Source organism: Trachymyrmex septentrionalis, unplaced genomic scaffold (genome assembly GCF_001594115.1).
Source record: "Trachymyrmex septentrionalis isolate Tsep2-gDNA-1 unplaced genomic scaffold, Tsep1.0 scaffold114, whole genome shotgun sequence".
In the NCBI taxonomy this organism is placed as follows: Eukaryota; Metazoa; Arthropoda; class Insecta; order Hymenoptera; family Formicidae; genus Trachymyrmex; species Trachymyrmex septentrionalis.
In genome coordinates, this window is record NW_017304269.1 from 1,103,368 (window position 1) to 1,122,008 (window position 18,641).

At 29.4% G+C, this 18,641-nt stretch overlaps 2 protein-coding genes across 5 annotated transcripts in view; both read left to right on the forward strand.

Annotated features, from left to right (window-relative positions):
- LOC108753325 (gastric triacylglycerol lipase-like) overlaps window positions 1-5,563 on the forward strand; it is an 11,663-nt gene extending 6,100 nt beyond the window's left edge. For 2 of the 3 annotated variants that reach the window (XM_018494814.1, XM_018494823.1), the window contains exons 4-9: window positions 339-453; window positions 1,554-1,806; window positions 2,912-3,070; window positions 3,257-3,341; window positions 4,852-4,994; window positions 5,333-5,563. In XM_018494814.1, the coding sequence (XP_018350316.1) occupies window positions 339-453; window positions 1,554-1,806; window positions 2,912-3,070; window positions 3,257-3,341; window positions 4,852-4,994; window positions 5,333-5,488 (911 nt within the window). In that variant the 3' untranslated portion in view covers window positions 5,489-5,563. The remainder of the gene's footprint in view (window positions 1-338; window positions 454-1,553; window positions 1,807-2,911; window positions 3,071-3,256; window positions 3,342-4,851; window positions 4,995-5,332) is intronic. The other variant, XM_018494831.1, reaches the window with a different exon arrangement.
- Window positions 5,564-8,049: 2,486 nt separating this feature from the next.
- On the forward strand, window positions 8,050-16,026 carry LOC108753248 (G-protein-signaling modulator 2). 2 transcript variants are annotated; one of them, XM_018494678.1, is made up of 8 exons: window positions 8,050-8,355; window positions 9,086-9,454; window positions 10,711-10,853; window positions 10,939-11,178; window positions 12,068-12,542; window positions 12,759-12,976; window positions 13,085-13,229; window positions 15,557-16,026. In XM_018494678.1, exons 1-8 carry the CDS (start codon window positions 8,311-8,313, stop codon window positions 15,758-15,760), a joined length of 1,839 nt encoding a protein of 612 aa, XP_018350180.1. In that variant the 5' UTR covers window positions 8,050-8,310; the 3' UTR covers window positions 15,761-16,026. The 2 variants fall into 2 exon arrangements, with proteins under 2 accessions (XP_018350180.1, XP_018350189.1); XM_018494687.1 differs by having other exon boundaries at window positions 9,089-9,454.
- The last annotated feature ends 2,615 nt before the right edge of the window (window positions 16,027-18,641 follow it).

Here is an 18,641-nt window from a genome sequence, read left to right on the forward strand (position 1 = left end):
ATCTCGAGACCTTTTACTTTTTTTCAAAGCAGTAATAAAATATTTTTTTTATTAAATACTTTTTGAGTTTTAAGTCTGGGAAAGTATATATGATCATACAATATATGATCATGTATTTGAAATGTGTTAAAGAAGCTTTAGTTAAAAAAACGTTAACAAAATGTCTTACATTCTAAGAAAACATAATATACTCATTAAATAAAAAATATTTAATAGGACATTATTAGGATAAATATACTGATGAAGAGAAAAACATCTTTATCAGAAATTATTACTATTAATTCAATAATGTGAGGGAATTAATTATATATTACAATATTAACTATCTTATATTACAGCATTTTTATTAGCTGATAAAGGATATGATGTATGGCTTGGAAATGTCAGAGGAAGTTCTTATTGCAGATCACATGTAAAATTATCTCCACGAAATAAAGAGTTTTGGCAATTTAGGTAAAATTATTTTATAAGTATACACTTATTGTTATAAGAAATTTTTATTAATTTCGACTTCTCGTTATTTTAATTGTTTTTAATACGGTATTCATAGTCCGTTTTTATTTTAAATTCATCTTAAATATAATATCTTAAGATGTTAATACAGTCTTCGGATTGACTTACGACATCTTAAGATTGACACAAGACAGTCTTAAATGTAAGAATCGACTATGAATACCGACTTGTTTTGCATGAAGTTGGTACTGAGTCTTTTCTTACACGGCTCATGAAAAATTTACAAATAATGCTTATTAATAAGATACAATAACTTGTAAAATGTGTTTATAAAGTTTTATTAAGAAATAAGAATGATAAATACGTATATGAAGTAATAGATATAATAATTATAACAATCTTCCTACATATATTACAAGTGTTATAATACGAGGTATATACATATTTTATGTAATGTGTTTAATTTATTTGTGTATAAATTGTATTTAATTTATTTCACTGAACCCGATCTGCGCATTTTGTATGCTTTGGGCATAAATTCCGCTAAAAATGCCGTATATCAAATATACAGGGATATAAGAGAATAAATTAAACAAAGAATACAAAAGCAAAGCACTTGTACTTTGTTATACAACATGCTTTACTATTCTTCTACGATTATGTATCATATTATGACCACTCTTTTATGACCGCGCTTTACAGATTATCTTGTGCAGATTATAATTTATGATGACACTACCTATTACAGTGACAAATCAGTTTAATTCACAATAATTTCATTAATATTAATAGTAAAAAAGCTGAAACATAACACTAAACATAAAGGCATGTAATAGTAGTTGCATATATAGCCGGAGTTATCCTTTGCTTGGCTTCTTCTGCGATTTCTAGTTAAAATCGATTTTTTCTTAATAAAAAAATATATAAATTTGGAATACTATGCGTAGGTGAATTGTACGTGCGTGCGTGCGTTCGGTTCGATAATTTTATTTTAAAAAATTGATCATAATTGAGTTAAAAAATTTATAACAAATATTTGATAATTTTGCAACATAACAAAAATAATAGAAGAGAAAATACAATTTATTTTTATTGTCTAGCTATCACGAGGTAGGAATAATAGACCTACCGGCTATGATCGATTATGTACTTGATTATACAAAACAAAAAAATCTGCATTTTGTCGGTATTTCGATGGGAACTACTGTATTATTCACTTTATTGTCTATAAAACCCGAATACAATGCAAAAATAAAATTGGCAGTCTGCCTTGCTCCGATCGCCTTTTGGACTGAAGTATCTCCTATGATGCAGTCTGGTATTAATATGGTACGCAGTATTACAAATTTGCAGGTAAGATAATAAAATATTTTAACAAAAATAAAGATTTATTTTATATATATATATATAAGTTTTGCATTAACAATGTATTATCTTAATAAGAAAATAATTTTTATTAGCAACATTATTTTATTATTATATTTATTATTAATGTAACTAATAAATTTTTACATAAACTGTAATAAACAATAACAAGTAAATTGATTAAGAGTAAAATATTTTTTATAAATAAAAGCAATAATAAAAGTTAATAAATTAATAATAAGAAGTTAAATTAATAAATTAGCAATAAATTAATACTTAAAAACGGTATACCAGCCTATTAAATATTGTACAATATTAGAAATAAAATTAACATTGAAATCTATTGTGTACATATATTTATATAATATATTTTACCTAAAATTTTTTTATATGATATTTTTTATTTTTGTTGTGATTATTACAAACTATTATTTAGTATAATATTTAAAGAAGTTTTAATTTAAACTAAAATGTACAATGAGATGAGATTACATTGACCGTACAAATTAATTATTTTTTGTGTAGCTGTATTATATATTTGTGCATTTTAATAATTATATTGCCTCTCATTATGTTATGATTTTATCATTAATTGTACATGTTAGTAGTTAACGTACATAGGTCAATAAAAAACCGGACTAAATATACAAAAATTTGAATATTTATCTCATTTAAATTTATTTTCTTTCAAATAATTTCCTTCTACATTTACAGCGATCATGCTGCTTTCGCGTGAAATGAACTTTTGAAATCTTTCTTTTAAATCTTGTTACGCACCTTTTGCGATTCAATTTCAATGTTTTTAACAATATCAAAACATTGCCTTTTGAGAATTTTTGCGGAGACGGTGAAATTACTGTATGAATGTAGAAGGAAACCACTTTGTAAAAAATAATGATTATATATGTATTTAAATTAAGTAAATATTCAAATTTTTATAGGTTTAATACGGTTTTTTTATACATAATTATTTTAATTTTTTTTTCTTTGTATTATACATCTAATATCTGGTATAATCTTTATTACACTTCTATTGTAATAAAGATTATTTTTCATTACATTCTTTATATTTACGTTTATATTTGTTTATTAGGAAATTTTAGATTTCACTGAAATATTTGAAGTACTCCCCTTAACATCAACAAACATTATGTTGGGAAGAACACTGTGTGCAGACAACACAATTACTCAGGTTATTTGTGTTGCATCAGTGTTTCTGGCGTCTGGAGCTAATCCATCGCAATTAAATACTGTACATTATACATGTATAATTTAGCACAATTTTACTAGTTATAACACTGTTTTTTTTTAAAGACCAAAATTAGAAAATTATTAAAATTTATAAAGTTTCACACAATAAAGTTTCTTAATTTTAATATACATATATTTTATATATACAATAAATCAAAATCGTTTCTAATAAAGTCATTCATTGCAGACACTATTTCCGGAAATATTATCGAATTATCCGGCTGGCAGTTCCGTGCAAACATTATTTCATTATAACCAAAATATTATTACAAGTGAGTATTCCTTTTCCTTTAAAACATATCACAATATAAACTATGATAATTATAACAAAAAAATGTGCATTGTAATGTATATCTGAAATGTTTTTTAATATTATCAGTTATATTTTTACTTTTTTGTCTTTATTAAATATATACTGAAAAAAAATTTTATATTTTCAAGGAAATATTATTTAACTCAAGTAAATGTTGTTTTGTATATTTCCGAGAAAATTTTTTCTTATTATAAAATGTTGCTGTATCTCTTTACGACAAGAAAATATTGGCTCATATAATATTTAAAAAATATTTCTTTTTAATGAAGTCATTATTATTTTTAAATCAGAAATATTTATTTCCGTTGAAACAATATGTTTTTATAGCAAACAACTTTATATCAAACATAAACATATATTTTTACAACAAATGTGTATTTATATTCCATATAAGTAAATATTTTCTTATACTTTAATATAATATATTTAAAGACATTGTGGTACAATTGTTGTTACAAGTAAATGCATTCTTACAGAGAAAAACTTTTTTAATATAAATCAAATATTTCTTTTGGTTTTATAAACAGTGTTTAGCTTGGAGTAAAGTTTTATTAAAATGGACAAAAAGAATTATTTTATTTGCTGATAGTGAGGAAATATTATTTTAAAAATATAAAACTTTATGTCAGAACATGGAAGTATATTTTTTTATAATAATTACATAAATATTCCTTATAAGTAAATATTTCCTTGAATATCTTTCTCAATATTGCGTAAGTTTCCTTGAATATCTTTCTTAATGTTGTTGTAAGTAAATATATTCTTATGAAAAGGAACTGATTTTTAATATAAAGAAAATATTTGTTTTAATTTCATAAACAATGTATACCGTCTGGAGTACAGTTTTATTAAAAAGGAATATTTTATTTGCTAATAGTAAGGAAATATTATTTCAAATTTAATGAACAGTTCTGTAAATCAAGGGGATATTTATCGAACTTAGAAAAATAATTTATTGAAATTTAATAAAAAATTTAAAGTTTTGTTTTAATGAAATATTTTTTTACACTCATGCTCAATTTTTATAAATTGATAAAATAAAACAGTAAATTTGGAAATATATATATATTTAAATTAATACGTTTTATTAATATATATACATTTTATTAATATATTTTTAAATTAAAACTTGTATACTTAAAAATGAAAAAAAGAAAATTTCAAGAAAATATTTCTCATACTTCAATAAATATTATTTACAATAAGCAATTTATTAGGAATATTATTAAATATTTACTTGAATAGAATAAAAACAATTTTTGAAAATCACATTTATTTGATTTGAGTATATTTTTCTCTTAGAGAGTTTATATATTAGTATTCTAATATAGTAAATTTTTTTAAGCACGTTGCTCACTATTACGTAATATATTATAAGTAAAAATAGATAAAATATCAATTCAAGATTTGTTAACATTTTTTAATTTTAATTCTATATTTATGTAGATAATTAATACTTATTGTTGCAGAGAAATTTCAAGCTTATGACTATGGATACATCGGCAATTACAAGCATTATAAACAGGCCACACCCATAACGTATGATGTTGAAAAAATTACTGCACCTGTAGCTATATTTTACGGCGGTAACGATTTGCTTGCCTTAAAATCGGTAAGATCACTTTGTCTGTTATAACGATATCTCTTGATTAAAAAATATAAATTAAAAAAAGAAACAAAATTTTATAATACAATAAAGAAAGCCAAGATCGGTCAAAATTGCATGTTTCAAATAATACATTATATATTCTTTTATTAAATTAATTTATTCCAGGTATGACTGAAAACTTTATAAATTACGCATACTATATATGCACATTGTATTTATGGTAAAAATTTTGTTTCTTCTCAACTTATAGTATTTACATATATGAAAATAACCTCTAAGAACAAATTATTTTCTCAAATTATTATTACTAATTGTATCGTCTTTCATATTTTTGATTCTAGACTGTCTTCGAATTGTATAAGCGTCTGCCGAATGTTGTCCTACTGGAGGAACAAAAATCATTTACACATTTGGATTTTATAATAGCCATAAATGTTAATACTTTAGTATACAGTCGTGTAATAGAACTATTTCAGGAGTTTGATAATAAGGCATAGAATCGGTAATGAATCAATCTGTCTAATATTTCTTCGTTAAAAGATTATTTAAAAAACGTATTATATAAAAAAAAACATCCACTCTTTATTAGAAACATTTATATTACTACAAAAAAAGCTGCAAATTTTTTTTTAAACAAATATAACAAAAAAGTATTGCTGCTTATCATGGAAACGCTGATACTAAAAGTTTTCTTTGTCTGGAAATATTAATTAAGAAATGTACAAATTTTTTATTAAGATAAAATATAGAGATTTTAATGCACAGGGGAATTATAAGTGGTTGGAATAGATATTTAATAAATGTAAGTTTTTGCTTAAAATTATTAGACAGCAAAAATTTTTTTTTATTTACAAAAAGGTGTATTATAATGACTTAAAATGGCAACCAAAAGAAAATCAAAGACCATCTAAAAAGCACGCCTTCATTATGGAATTCAGCCTCTATAAATTATCTGAAATCAAAATTTTTGATTTTTATTAATTATATGAATGTTGTTATGGCAGAAACTAGAACGAAGTCAATTGTATAAAATTTATGAAAATGACGATATGTAAAAGAAAGAGTTTGATTTTGGTCAAAAAATTTATTATTCTTTTATAAAAAATCGAATTTTTATTGTAAAAACTAACTGTATAGTTTTTGCATAAAAGTGTTAGAAACAACAAAAAACCAAAAGATATCTTTAATATTAATAACGCTATTCCTGTATATTTAGTATAATATTGTATATATTGTTATTCTTATAAAAAATAAGTATCTATTAATTATGAATAATAAGTTAATACAACAAGCTTATATCTATAGCTTATATCTGTTTTATTATTCTTGCAAATATTGTTTTTAACAAAATATCTTATCTATTATTTCCCATGCCACTATTTTCCTATTTAGAAGTTACATTTACTATATAAAAATATTTTTGAGAAAGTCACGTTAATAAATAATCTGAAAATAATAATTTATTTTTATAAATATTATTTTTATAAATTTGTTAATGAATGTTTGTATTATTTATAGCTACGCAAAAACAGTAATTTTTATGGAAAAATATAACTATTAAATAGATTCAGGGGATAAAATGCTTAATTTTATCCCGATTGCGGATGAATACCCTGCATATCGTTTATATAAAAAGTTTGATATCAAAAACTAGTGCCAAGTTATAATTTCATAAAAATAACATTTTCCGTGCGATATGTATATAATTTATTATCAATAACTGACGCCAAGTTTAAGTTCAAGAAGTATGTATTTCCAAAAATGATATGAAGCATTTAAAATTACACAATTGTAAAAAAAATTAATTCTAAAAAATAAATCTTAAAAGATTTGATAATATTTTTAATATAATTTTTTAAGAATAGAACTCAGATGTGTATCTATTCAAAACTCTTCCTATTCTAGACCAAGTGTGATAGTAATTATTTAATCCTCCTTTAAAATATTATATCACAAAATTGCATTACTTTACTTAATTCAAAGGTTATCACAAAGAATTAAGGGTGTAATAGTAAAACAAATTTCATGAAATAAAAAATATTTTATGCAAAAAAACTTGGTGCGTCTCGATTAAATTATTAAAAGAACTAAAGGCAAAAACTAATCATACTAAAGAATCATTGATCGTTCGTCCTTGTCTAATCACATGTAAATAGCATGGAGAGGAACCACAAAAACATGGATATTACTCTACGAGCTAGGTTTGCTACACAAAAAAGGGAAAGATGCCTACTCAGGTATCTCTCAGGTATCTCTCAGGGGATCGATTGTCATTTTCGAAATGAAGTGAAAATTACAAAAAGTGAATAAATTCACTAGAATATTCATTATTTAATTGGTCAATATCTAGTGAATTTGCTCACTTTTATAATTTTCACCTCATTTCAAAATATACCATAATCGACTTCCTAATTTTATAATGCAATTGCAGATTAAAATAGAAATTTTTGAGAAAATTATATTATTAGAAACATTATAAAAAATAATAAATAATAATTTATTATGAGTTTGTTATACAGACTTCTTAAATTGTGAGATATTATGAGAATTTTTTTCACCAGTCATATAAAAATTAAACTGTATATAGGATATTTCTAAAATAACGCTCAGTAATCATTTATACTGCTATTCTTAATAAAAAATTGAATCGAAAAGTCATTTTGCAATTTTCGCAATATTTTTTTTAGTTATCCACTGAGCAAAATATCTAAAATCGACATATAAAACAATTTTTAAGATATCTTTAAGAATTCTTTAAAAAACATTTTTAAAATTGACTTATACATCCATTTTATCCGTTTATTCGGCAATCTTTAGAAATTAATATCTTGTTAACTATTGCGAAAATTGCAAAATGGTAGAGGACTTTTTGATTTAGTTGTTTATTAGGAATAACACTCTATGATTAGTGGGCATTATTTCAGAAACACCCTGTATACATATCTGTTATATAAAAATACGCATGCGTACAAAAATGATGGGGGGGACATACGTTCCCCTTCTATGGTAGTAATGCATGCGTGAAAAGGTTCCCATCTGGGTTCACCGATACCGACGGCGCCATTTGTTTGGACGCGCTCCAGAACCGTTTCGCGTCGGAGCAGCTCTTCGCTTCGGAATACAAGGGTCCAGGGCTATGCTTGGAGGATAGCGCAACAATGAGCTGATTCCTACGATCGGAATTCTCGAGTATCATGCTACGAGGGGCAATTAAAATTATTTTGCGAACCGATAGCAACGTACAACCGTCTTGTTTTAACGGCGTTTGAACGAGTCGGATCTCATTCTGTTGAAGAAAAGGTGTTACGAATAGGCTAGAATGTCTCTAAGCGCCAGCGCGGAGAATCTGTCGTCCGAGGGACAAGTGAGTGAATCAACGCCCAATTAATGACGCTGAGCTTCCCACGCGTGACTCACGCTGCCACACCTGTTTCTTTATGCACAATTTTGTTTCGTCGATCAGTTATTTATTCTGTTTTACTATGGTATAAATTATATTTCGGAATGGACTCACAAGGAAATTTACTTCATCTCAGTTTTTATGTTCCGGAGCTTTGTTATATCTTTATTAAGAATAATCTAATTCACACACACATTCAAGTGAAATAAATATGCTTTCGAATTAATTTTTTCTGAAATCTTCACATTTTCATAATAAAACGCATATTGAGTCTCTCTATATACAATAATTAATCCATATCAAGCTTAACATTTTTCCACCTTTAACTTTTTGCTATCAAGCTTTGCTTTAGCTTCTATTTTTTTATCTACTTTGTAGAATTAAAGAATAATTTTGTTTTGTGTGTAATATGTCTGTGTAACATATTTGTATAGTTAATGTATCGCAAACATTTGCATGATTTACAACATTTGTATAATTCTAAAAGACCTTATATTAGTAACTGTTAAATTAGATACTTATTCAATATTATTTTGCAAATTTTTCAAAATTACTCTGTAATTCTAATATATTTCACTAACAATTCTATAAACGTTTCTTTATGACATGCAAAGTCTGCGACAATTAATTGAAAATACAGAACATTTTCTGTAAAAGATAATATCCCATATAATATGATGTTTGTAACTTTTAGCAGAATAGTGAGAGATGGAACATGTGTCTGGAACTAGCGCTGGAGGGCGAACGCTTATGCAAAGCTGGCGATTGCAAATCCGGGGTAGCGTTTTTCCAGGCAGCAATCCAGGCTGGTACAGATGATCTGCGAATACTAAGTGCTATCTACAGCCAACTGGGTAACGCGTACTTTTACTTGGGTGACTACGTCAAAGCAATGCAGTATCACAAGTTAGACCTGACTCTCGCCAGGAATATGGGCGACAAACTGGGCGAAGCAAAATCTAGTGGGAATCTGGGAAACACATTGAAAGTTATTGGAAAGTTTGACGAAGCCATGATATGCTGTAAAAGGCATCTGGAAATATCCAGAGAGATTGGAGATAAGGTACTCATATTTTGATAAGAGAAAATTACTGATACTGACATACCGCTTTTCTATTTCTTAAAGAATGTATTACAAATATTTTTTAAATTATGAAAAAAATTATTCTAGATTGCATTTAAAAGTAACATCAAAAATTTAGCGACGATTTAGAAACTGTGATTAAAAGTTATTCCAATAAAGATAGTATTTTTTATCTCTATGCTATAATAAAAATTTATGGAAATGTATTATAAAATGATAACAAAAAAATTAAATTTTTTAATATTAGTATCCGTAAATATTCAAGATAATTGATGTGAAATTACATTGCAAAGCAGATTAGTCGTTTTGTAAATAAATAAAGTATTTATTTGTTCTAAATCTTTGCTACTAATTTGTAAATCGCAATGAAACATTACATAAATCATTTTGGATACTTAAGGAACTGATACAAAAAAAATTGAAATCTTTGTTACTATTTTTACATTTTAATTTATAATTGTAATAATAAAATATATAATAACAAAAAAAGTAAATAAACTATAAGAATGAGTTGTTCAATAAAAATAGAGAGAATGTTATAAATATAACTTTTGTACAGATATAGTTTATTAAAGTATAAATATTTTTTAACACACTTATAAAAATGGATGCAATATACATTCTTAAATAAAAAACAAAACTGTATAAACATAAATACAAATTAGAAAGCTCAATATCAGACTGCTTGTCGTCTTTAGTGACTTGAAGTGACTTGTAATGTTCACGAAAACATTAGTATTTTAATAATGAATTTGGACATGGAGATAATTCGTGAACTGCTTAGCTTCGATATAGAAAATTCCTGTGCAAGTTTCAAAAGTATTAACAATAAAAAGTATCAATACTGTTTTGAACTTCGCAATAATTAACTATATAATTATATAACTAGTTATCTATATAAAATATATACAAGTTAATGTATATGGTTTCTAGAATGAGTTTCTAGAATAGTTTCTCTCACTTCGATGTAAAATATTATCTTTTTCGATTTATATACATATCTCTCTTTTATTAGTAATTCTTATTAGTAGCAAGACATAACGTATATATTATGATTATATACAGGGATGGTTAGATTAGGTTACTACCTTATTATCTATGTTACTGACGGTGTGCTGTTTTATGCCACATTCCGATTTAGTATTTCAAACTGCACTATAAAAAAAATATAAATAAAATAATTTTGAGAAATTATAGTTTATATTTTTATAAATTTATAATTCCTTTGTGTGCAGCTTAGCGAGGGAAGAGCCCTGTACAATTTAGGAAATGTGTATCACGCGAAAGGCAAGCAAGCAGGTAGAATAGGTCATCAGGATCCAGGAGAGTTCTCTGAAGATGTTCGACAGTGCTTGCAACAGGCGGTGCGCTATTATGAGTAAGATTTAATCCACATAATTATTTTCAATTAATTTTTAAATTTATGTTGTACATGTCTCTTAGTGCCTTTCGTTTTTTTACAGAGAAAATTTAGAGCTTATGAGGGAATTGGAGGATTCCGCTGCTCAAGGTAGAGCATGCGGCAACTTGGGCAATACATTCTACTTACTGGGCGATTTCCAACAGGCTATTTATTATCACAATGAACGTTTAAAAATTGCTAGAGAATTTGGCGACAAACCAGCGGAAAGAAGGGCCAACAGCAATTTAGGAAATTCGCACATATTTTTAGGCGAATTCGAGAAAGCTGCACAGCATTACAAGTAAATATGGTTTTACCAAATTATAACCATGCATCTTTGTTTTTGTTCAAATAGCATCAATGTTTAACTTTTTGGAGACAATGAATTCATATATGTATTCATTCAGTACAAAAAGCCATTTTTGTTGTATGAGTTTAACGAACATTTTTATCTTACGCTCTTGATAAGCACAAAATTATCAACAATTTTAATGATTACATGTACGTATATTTTAAGAATTATTACAACAGAATGCCACTTACTTGACAAATATATCTCGTTTATTTACATCATTATTTCTTTTACTTATTTCTCAAATAAATATTCATTTTAATTTGTTTCAAAAGTAAGAAAAAATGTTTATAATTAAATAAGATATGCTTGATATGAAAATACAGATATTTTATAATTATTTTATAATATTAAGCGAAAAATAGACTGATGAGATTAAACACACATGAGTGACAAACGCTATATTCAGTCAAGGCAGTTCTTCGTACCTATTAATATTTCTTGTGAATTTGAATATAATTTCCAGCATAAGCTAACTGAAAGCTAATTATGGGTCTTAAAACGCAATCTTAAATCGAAACTAGAGTAGTAATATCATAAATTAAATGGACATTTAATTTGTGTTATTGTGATTTAATGTTATTGCTGCAAAAATATGTTAGAAAGCTGCTAATAATTTCGCACTGATAAACACAAATATCTTATACAGGGTAATCCATTTTCAAAACCTTTTCTATTTGTAATTTTAGAAAAAAATATTTTAGGTAAAAAAGTGGAACGGAGGATTTTGAGGGGAACGTATTTTAGTCATGTTGCTTTTCAATTGCTACACAAAGAGTTTAAATAAATTCGCAATTTGCAAAATTATCAAAAATTAAAAATTTTGTTTAATGTTTAGGAGGACCTTAGTTCTTGCACAGGAATTGGGAGATCGCGAGGTAGAGGCGCAAGCATGCTACTCTCTGGGAAACACGTATACTCTCCTGCGCGATTACTCGGCGGCCATTGAGTACCACTTGTGGCATCTGAGTATAGCCCAGCAATTGAAGGATCGCGTCGGCGAAGGACGCGCCTGCTGGTCGCTGGGCAATGCTTACGCCGCTATGGGCAATCATGAGAAAGCGTTGCACTATTCGAATCTGCATCTGCACATTTCAAAAGAGTTGGAAGATCAAATGGGCCAAGCTACTGCGCAGATGAACGTCGATGACTTACAAAAAATCCTCGGTCTAGAAAAAAATCAACAGGAAAGCAACAAGGAAAATCTAAACATTCAAAAATTAACCACAAATGCGACATCGAATGTTCCGACAACCATGCCTTGTAGATATAGACTCAGACGACAAAGTATGGACAATCTTGATCTCATTAAGGTTTGCACAAATTTTCTATTATTGAAACAATACCGAAATAATGAATTATTGTAATTTAAATCTTTTAATTTTAAATACAATTAATAATTTATATTAAAATATCAACACATTAAATAAAATTTAAAAAAATTACATGAAAAAAATTAAAATTTTCTTATATAAAACATACTGTACATATTTCATCAGTTAATAAAACTAATAATTATATTTAATCAGCTCACACCTGATGCAAAGCAGAAAGATAAATCAGAAATCGTATTGGACAAAGACGACAACGTTGCGTCGCAACCTTCTCAAAAGGAGGAAGATAACTTTTTCGATCTTCTATCCCGATTTCAATCAGGCAGAATGGATGATCAACGTTGCGCGCTCAACACAAAACACAATCCAAAATACCGAACGATTTCGCCGGAAGTATCAGACATGGATGACAAGTATGTGAAGTATTCTATTCTTTTGAATAGGCACTAGTCATCGACTTATGATAATATATCATATTACACTTATAATGTTTACCGGATGTTTGACAATTTTATTTTTAGGGATGGTGAGGATTTACTGGAATTAATCGCTGGAATGCAAAGCAAACGAATGGATGAGCAAAGAGTAACATTACCCTATCTACCAGGACTGAATACCAATCAAGACTCGGACGATTCTTTTATCGAGATGCTTGTCAGATGCCAGGTTTGTATTTATTATTATTATTATTATTATTAACTTTATTGAGTGCATTGTTAACAAAATACATTAGATAGAATACAGTATTATTTGGTATCACATATCAGTTACACTACAATAGGCTGGGCGACAGCTGAGCAGCTGATTTGAAGCCATACTTGTATATTAAAATAAGTGAATTATAAAAATTAAATTCAAAATGCTTTGGGCGCGATTTCGGAGATTATTAACGCGCTACGTAAATGGAATCTGAAGAGCTCGGGCGCACGAAATAGTGAAGCAGAAGCCTTCTTAATTCGAATTGAAGAGGAGCGTGAGTTGTTCCCTTTTACATATGCAAAATGAGGCGCAAGAGATCTTATGTTTATATGTGCAATGCGAAAATTTTCAGATTTCGACATATTTAAAGGCAACTCAAGCGTGAAGTTGTTTATTATTAAAATAGATAGAAGAATTTAAGAAAACGAGAGATAGTTTATCAGAGAGAGAAGATGGGATAGAAATAGATAAATATAACGGTGGTGAGGAAGCAGATGATATGGTTGGAGGAAAAGTGAGTGTAAAGCATTAATACAGGAATAATGGTTATATCAGAATGTGTTACATTGTCAGATGAAGCGCAGAGAAGCGAGATTGAATCGGCAGTGAGCACGATAATGAGAAAGGCGTAGTCTGGCAAGCCGCAGAGATCGTCTTAATGAAATACTCCGTAGAAGAGAATTTTTGAATTTGAGAGTTATCAGATTCTCTAAAATAGATCATACCACGACGCATTCAGACACGCTTCACGTTGTAAGAATAAGGCAAGAGCTCTAGCCTTCCTAAAGGCAAGCCTTTCGGAAGCGATAGATTGTTCGTATATAGAGATTCTATCAGAAGGCCATGATTTTTTAATATCACGCGCAATGAATCCGCGTTTACGACGAGCTGCTGCAAGCCACTCATTTCTTTTAATTATCGACATGAATTTAACGATAAGCAGTCTAGACGAAACAGAGCTTCTACCTTGTCTTACTAAATTAGCAATATCATCCGGCAAAATCGATAGATCCAGATTAGAGGCCAGAGACTCAAACGATCTTCACCTTAAGAGGCTGGAAGACCAAAAATGATGATCTTATAGTTTGTGAGCTCAAAACTTTATATGCGAGACTTCAGTCTCGCCATTAACAATTGATGACAAAAAAAGCTGATTGATCGCCGATTTAGTGGAGTCTTCAAGGGCGACACAATAGTCCTCAAGGCCAACGATCTTTTCCATCAATGAAGGTCCTACAGGCCCCTACAGTGATAAGTCTACCGATAGCCGAGCTCAAATCACCAGATGAGGCAACAACATCCTCGAGACCACGTAATCTTGAAGAGAGAGACTTTAATCTATTGTCAAGATCCACCATCAAATTGAGTCTAGCCTCTATGGATCCAAGCCTAGTCTCCAGTGAGTCAAGCCCAAATGTCAGGTTAGACACCCTATCAGCCAGATCAGCGAGCGCACGCACAACATCGACAGTGCTTGTAGAACATCCATCAGCAGTATTCTTAACATTCATAGAATCACGGTTAGTGAAAGGAGGAGCATTATCCGCACCGCAAAAAGAACATAAACAGCTGCGTGGTAAAAATCGCTTACACTTGGAACAAGCAGGTCGATCCGAGACTCCAAGCTTGCTTTGTTGTGACGAGGACATCATAGCAAAATAAAGTGATAAGATTAGGTGAAAGATAATAATATTTACATGTCGTTAAAAATTAGGAAAAGAATAACAAGCGTTAACTTGAAATATATAGATAAGGACAAAGAAACAAAGAAAAGCAATCTTATGTATCTTATGTAGTTAATTTGAATAAAATTAACTTTACTAATAAATCGTAATGCAATCACCGCCAAATGCAGTTCAAAATACGTTAAGTGCCGCCAAAGCTGCCGCTCAGAGAACAGATGCAGTCTTTGCGACAACAGCCACAGAGCAGCAAGCTAAATGATTATCCAATGACAAAGAATGCAGTAAAGCAGTCAAACAGCTCACATGCCGAAGCAGATTTGGAAAGGGATGTAGGCAAATGGATAAAATTGCCACCAGAGACAGACGAAAGATTCTCCAAAGAAATTTTGAATATAATGTTGCCAGAAAATCAGATGGAAGAAGAGCCGAAGAGAGCAAACAGTAAGCACGTCTGAATAGGACGTCGGTTCGCGAGCGACATTTAACTTGATGCTGAAACTTGAACTGTCGAAACTGTTACGTTACTCATTTATTATGCACTGTTTTGAATCTTTTCGCTTGTCCGATAGAAAGGACACCTTGTACAAAGAATTGTGTGTTTGCTTTCAGAGTTCGCGTCTAGAAGACCAACGAAGTCCTTTACCGGCTGCATCAACGTTACAAGACGCCGAGGAGGAAAGAGGTCGAAGAGCCAATGGAAAAACTCAATCAGGATCCACAGTGCCCGAAGAGGATCTCTTTGCTCTAATCCAAAGACTTCAAGCTGGTCGGATGGAGGATCAAAGAGCTTCCGGACCTGGCAAGGCATGCTAAACTCGCGAGAGCAAACGATGACTTAAGTCCTCACGAAGTCCTTCCATTTACTGAATTCTTTCAACTTATCCTCAATTACATCGATGCCTTCGTTTGTTCATTATCGCGATTCTATTTCCTTGATTACTTAATAGAGAATAACTGGTACTATATCTGAACAGTCTGGTTCTGATTCGAAAAAACGACAAATTATCTGGTTGTAAGAACCAAACACCGTGCCAGATTGATTAAATTTATAATTAGTAAAGGCAAGAAATCGATATGTCATTCAAAAAATGATTTCAGTAAGTAAAATCAGAATATTGACAGATTGGCAACAGATTTGATCAAAAATGTCAGCAGATATTAACTGCGATCAAATTCTGCTTCTATCGATAGAATAGCCATCAGACATTGGTAGCACACTTTGTTCAAAATCTATCTTTGCAGACTTGGTTTTCTAGGATTATTTGATATTCTGTCACTGAAAATATGATATAAAGATTTCACATAAACTTTACGTTTAACTCAAGATACTTAGAAGATACTTATAAGATATTTGCTGATCTTTAATATTTACTATTTGGAAAACTATTATCCTCTTTTTTTTCAAATATGGAAATAGTTGAAGAAATGAATTCATTTTTGCACGCAGACCTTCGAATCCGTTCAAATAGACTTATTCATTCGCGTAGACTGCCACGTCTACAATGGTGTAATTGTTAAGTAATTGATACTCTTCTAATCGATATTCTATTCGGGAAAAAAGAATTAGATCTGATCAGGGGCTCTATTCTGTACACTTACCGATAGTAGTGTTGCGCAATTTTTTTCATTCATTATTCGATGGCGCAACATCCCAAAGTCGGGCCTACCTTTCGTACAGATGTCCGTAGTGCAGGTTATACGCAGTTCCGAATGACAGTTTGACAGGTTTTATTGTCAACAGATACTCTTGACAGTTTGCCAGACCACCGAAGAAGAGCAATGAGCGCGTGAAAATTTCTTGGATCTACCGAGAATCGAATCCGAGTCCCCTAGCATAATAGACTTGCAGTTTTTTTACTATACAAAATATTTGCGCAACGACACATAACGACTCTGACAGCTATCAGGAGACACGTATAGAATAAGATTCCAAATTGAAATTATATCTTGGTAGATCAAATTATATCTATTCAGATATGTTCAGATATACAGACTTCTCATATCGCGGATCTGATTACGCAGATGTGTTCATATACAACCATATACAGATCAGATCTGATCATATGTGCTCATAATATAACTATATGGAGTATACACCATTTATTGATTAGATATGTCATACTTATATATGTATTAACATTTAGTGTTTTGAATCATCAAAGTAGTGGTTCCTGTATGATCATAGAGATCAAGCAGCACTATTATAGATATGGTACAGCTTATACTGAAGGATCACTTGACAGCATCATTATTAATTACTGCGATTTTTAACGGAAAAACGTATTTTTTAAAATTGTAATTTTGTCGTATTGTATTGTGACATTTAATACTAATCAATAATACTTATTTTAGCAATAAAATTGCATTAATTAATGTTATATGAAAAATTTTTAAGGGTCTGATTATATCTTTTTAGATCTGGCCAGATAGAAACAATTTGCAGAGCTTATCAGATTTATTAAAACAGATATGGTTATATTTCAACAGATCTAATTCCTTTTTCTCAGGATATTCATAGTTCAGCAACTGCTAGAATCCGGTTTGTGCGAAAGCATTACAATGCAATAATGAGAAAAAGTTTTCAGTTAATCGTCTAGTAATAACAACTGCCGTTAGTTTCTGATTACTTGATTGAATAAATTATTGTTGAATAATATGAGCTGCACTCTCGATAAATAAGTTATTTGCTAATCGTAAATAAGTCACGAGGGTTAGCTGTAATGCTTTTGCGGATTGACAACAGTCGTGATTTATGTGACATGCCAGTAACTAGCATCAGTTTTAGTATTATCAAGATTTTTATAATGCCTGCTTTACACGGGTTTGTAATTGCGCGTGCAAAACAGGTTTTCCGAACACTGCCAGTTTGAGGGCGTGAATTATTTTCGGACACTCGCGTTCGCCTGATAAACGCGGAGGGCCATTCACATTCTCAAGAGATTGTAGATTTATTATTTTATATACACATATATATATTTTTTGTGCGTATTTCGATTTACTTCCATCTCTATAAGGAGAGAATCGGGATTATTTTTTTAAAGAATATATGTATTACGCGTGGAGACGTTATTTACAGTGGATGAGGAAAGTATTTGCGTATCGCTGAGTTTCGCTATTAGTATAGCTCACTTGATTATTAAATAGTTAACACTGCAAATAGATTGCAAATAGATAACACCAATAAATAAATTATGTATTATACGGAAAAAATTAAAAAGTAAAGTGCGCTTATAATTTTCTTTTATGACACGTGGGACATTACGTAGCATTTTTTTGCTTTTATTTGCAAACAGAAGTTTTCAGTCATGACTAAAGTCAATTAATTTTTTTGAAGATTTCAGAAATCTACATTTGCGTAAGACTTTAACTATTATTAACTACATTGTTAATGTAGTTAACACACATAGACATGTAGTTAATAAGAAACTACTAAGTATATTAATTGCATTCTACAAGCCAGTACACTTTATTTCTTAATTCACTTTCACGTATGAGACATATTATACATATAGTTGCCGCTGGAACAAATATTTTTGAAGGATTTTAGATAGAAAGAAAGTTATAAATATTTATAGTTTAAAAAATTACGGTGCATGAATGTTACTTTTACTTAGTGCGTATTCAATAGGGTGGAGATTTGTAGCAAATATCAGTGCCAAAGATTCTCGATACACTAAAAAAAGAAAAGCATCCG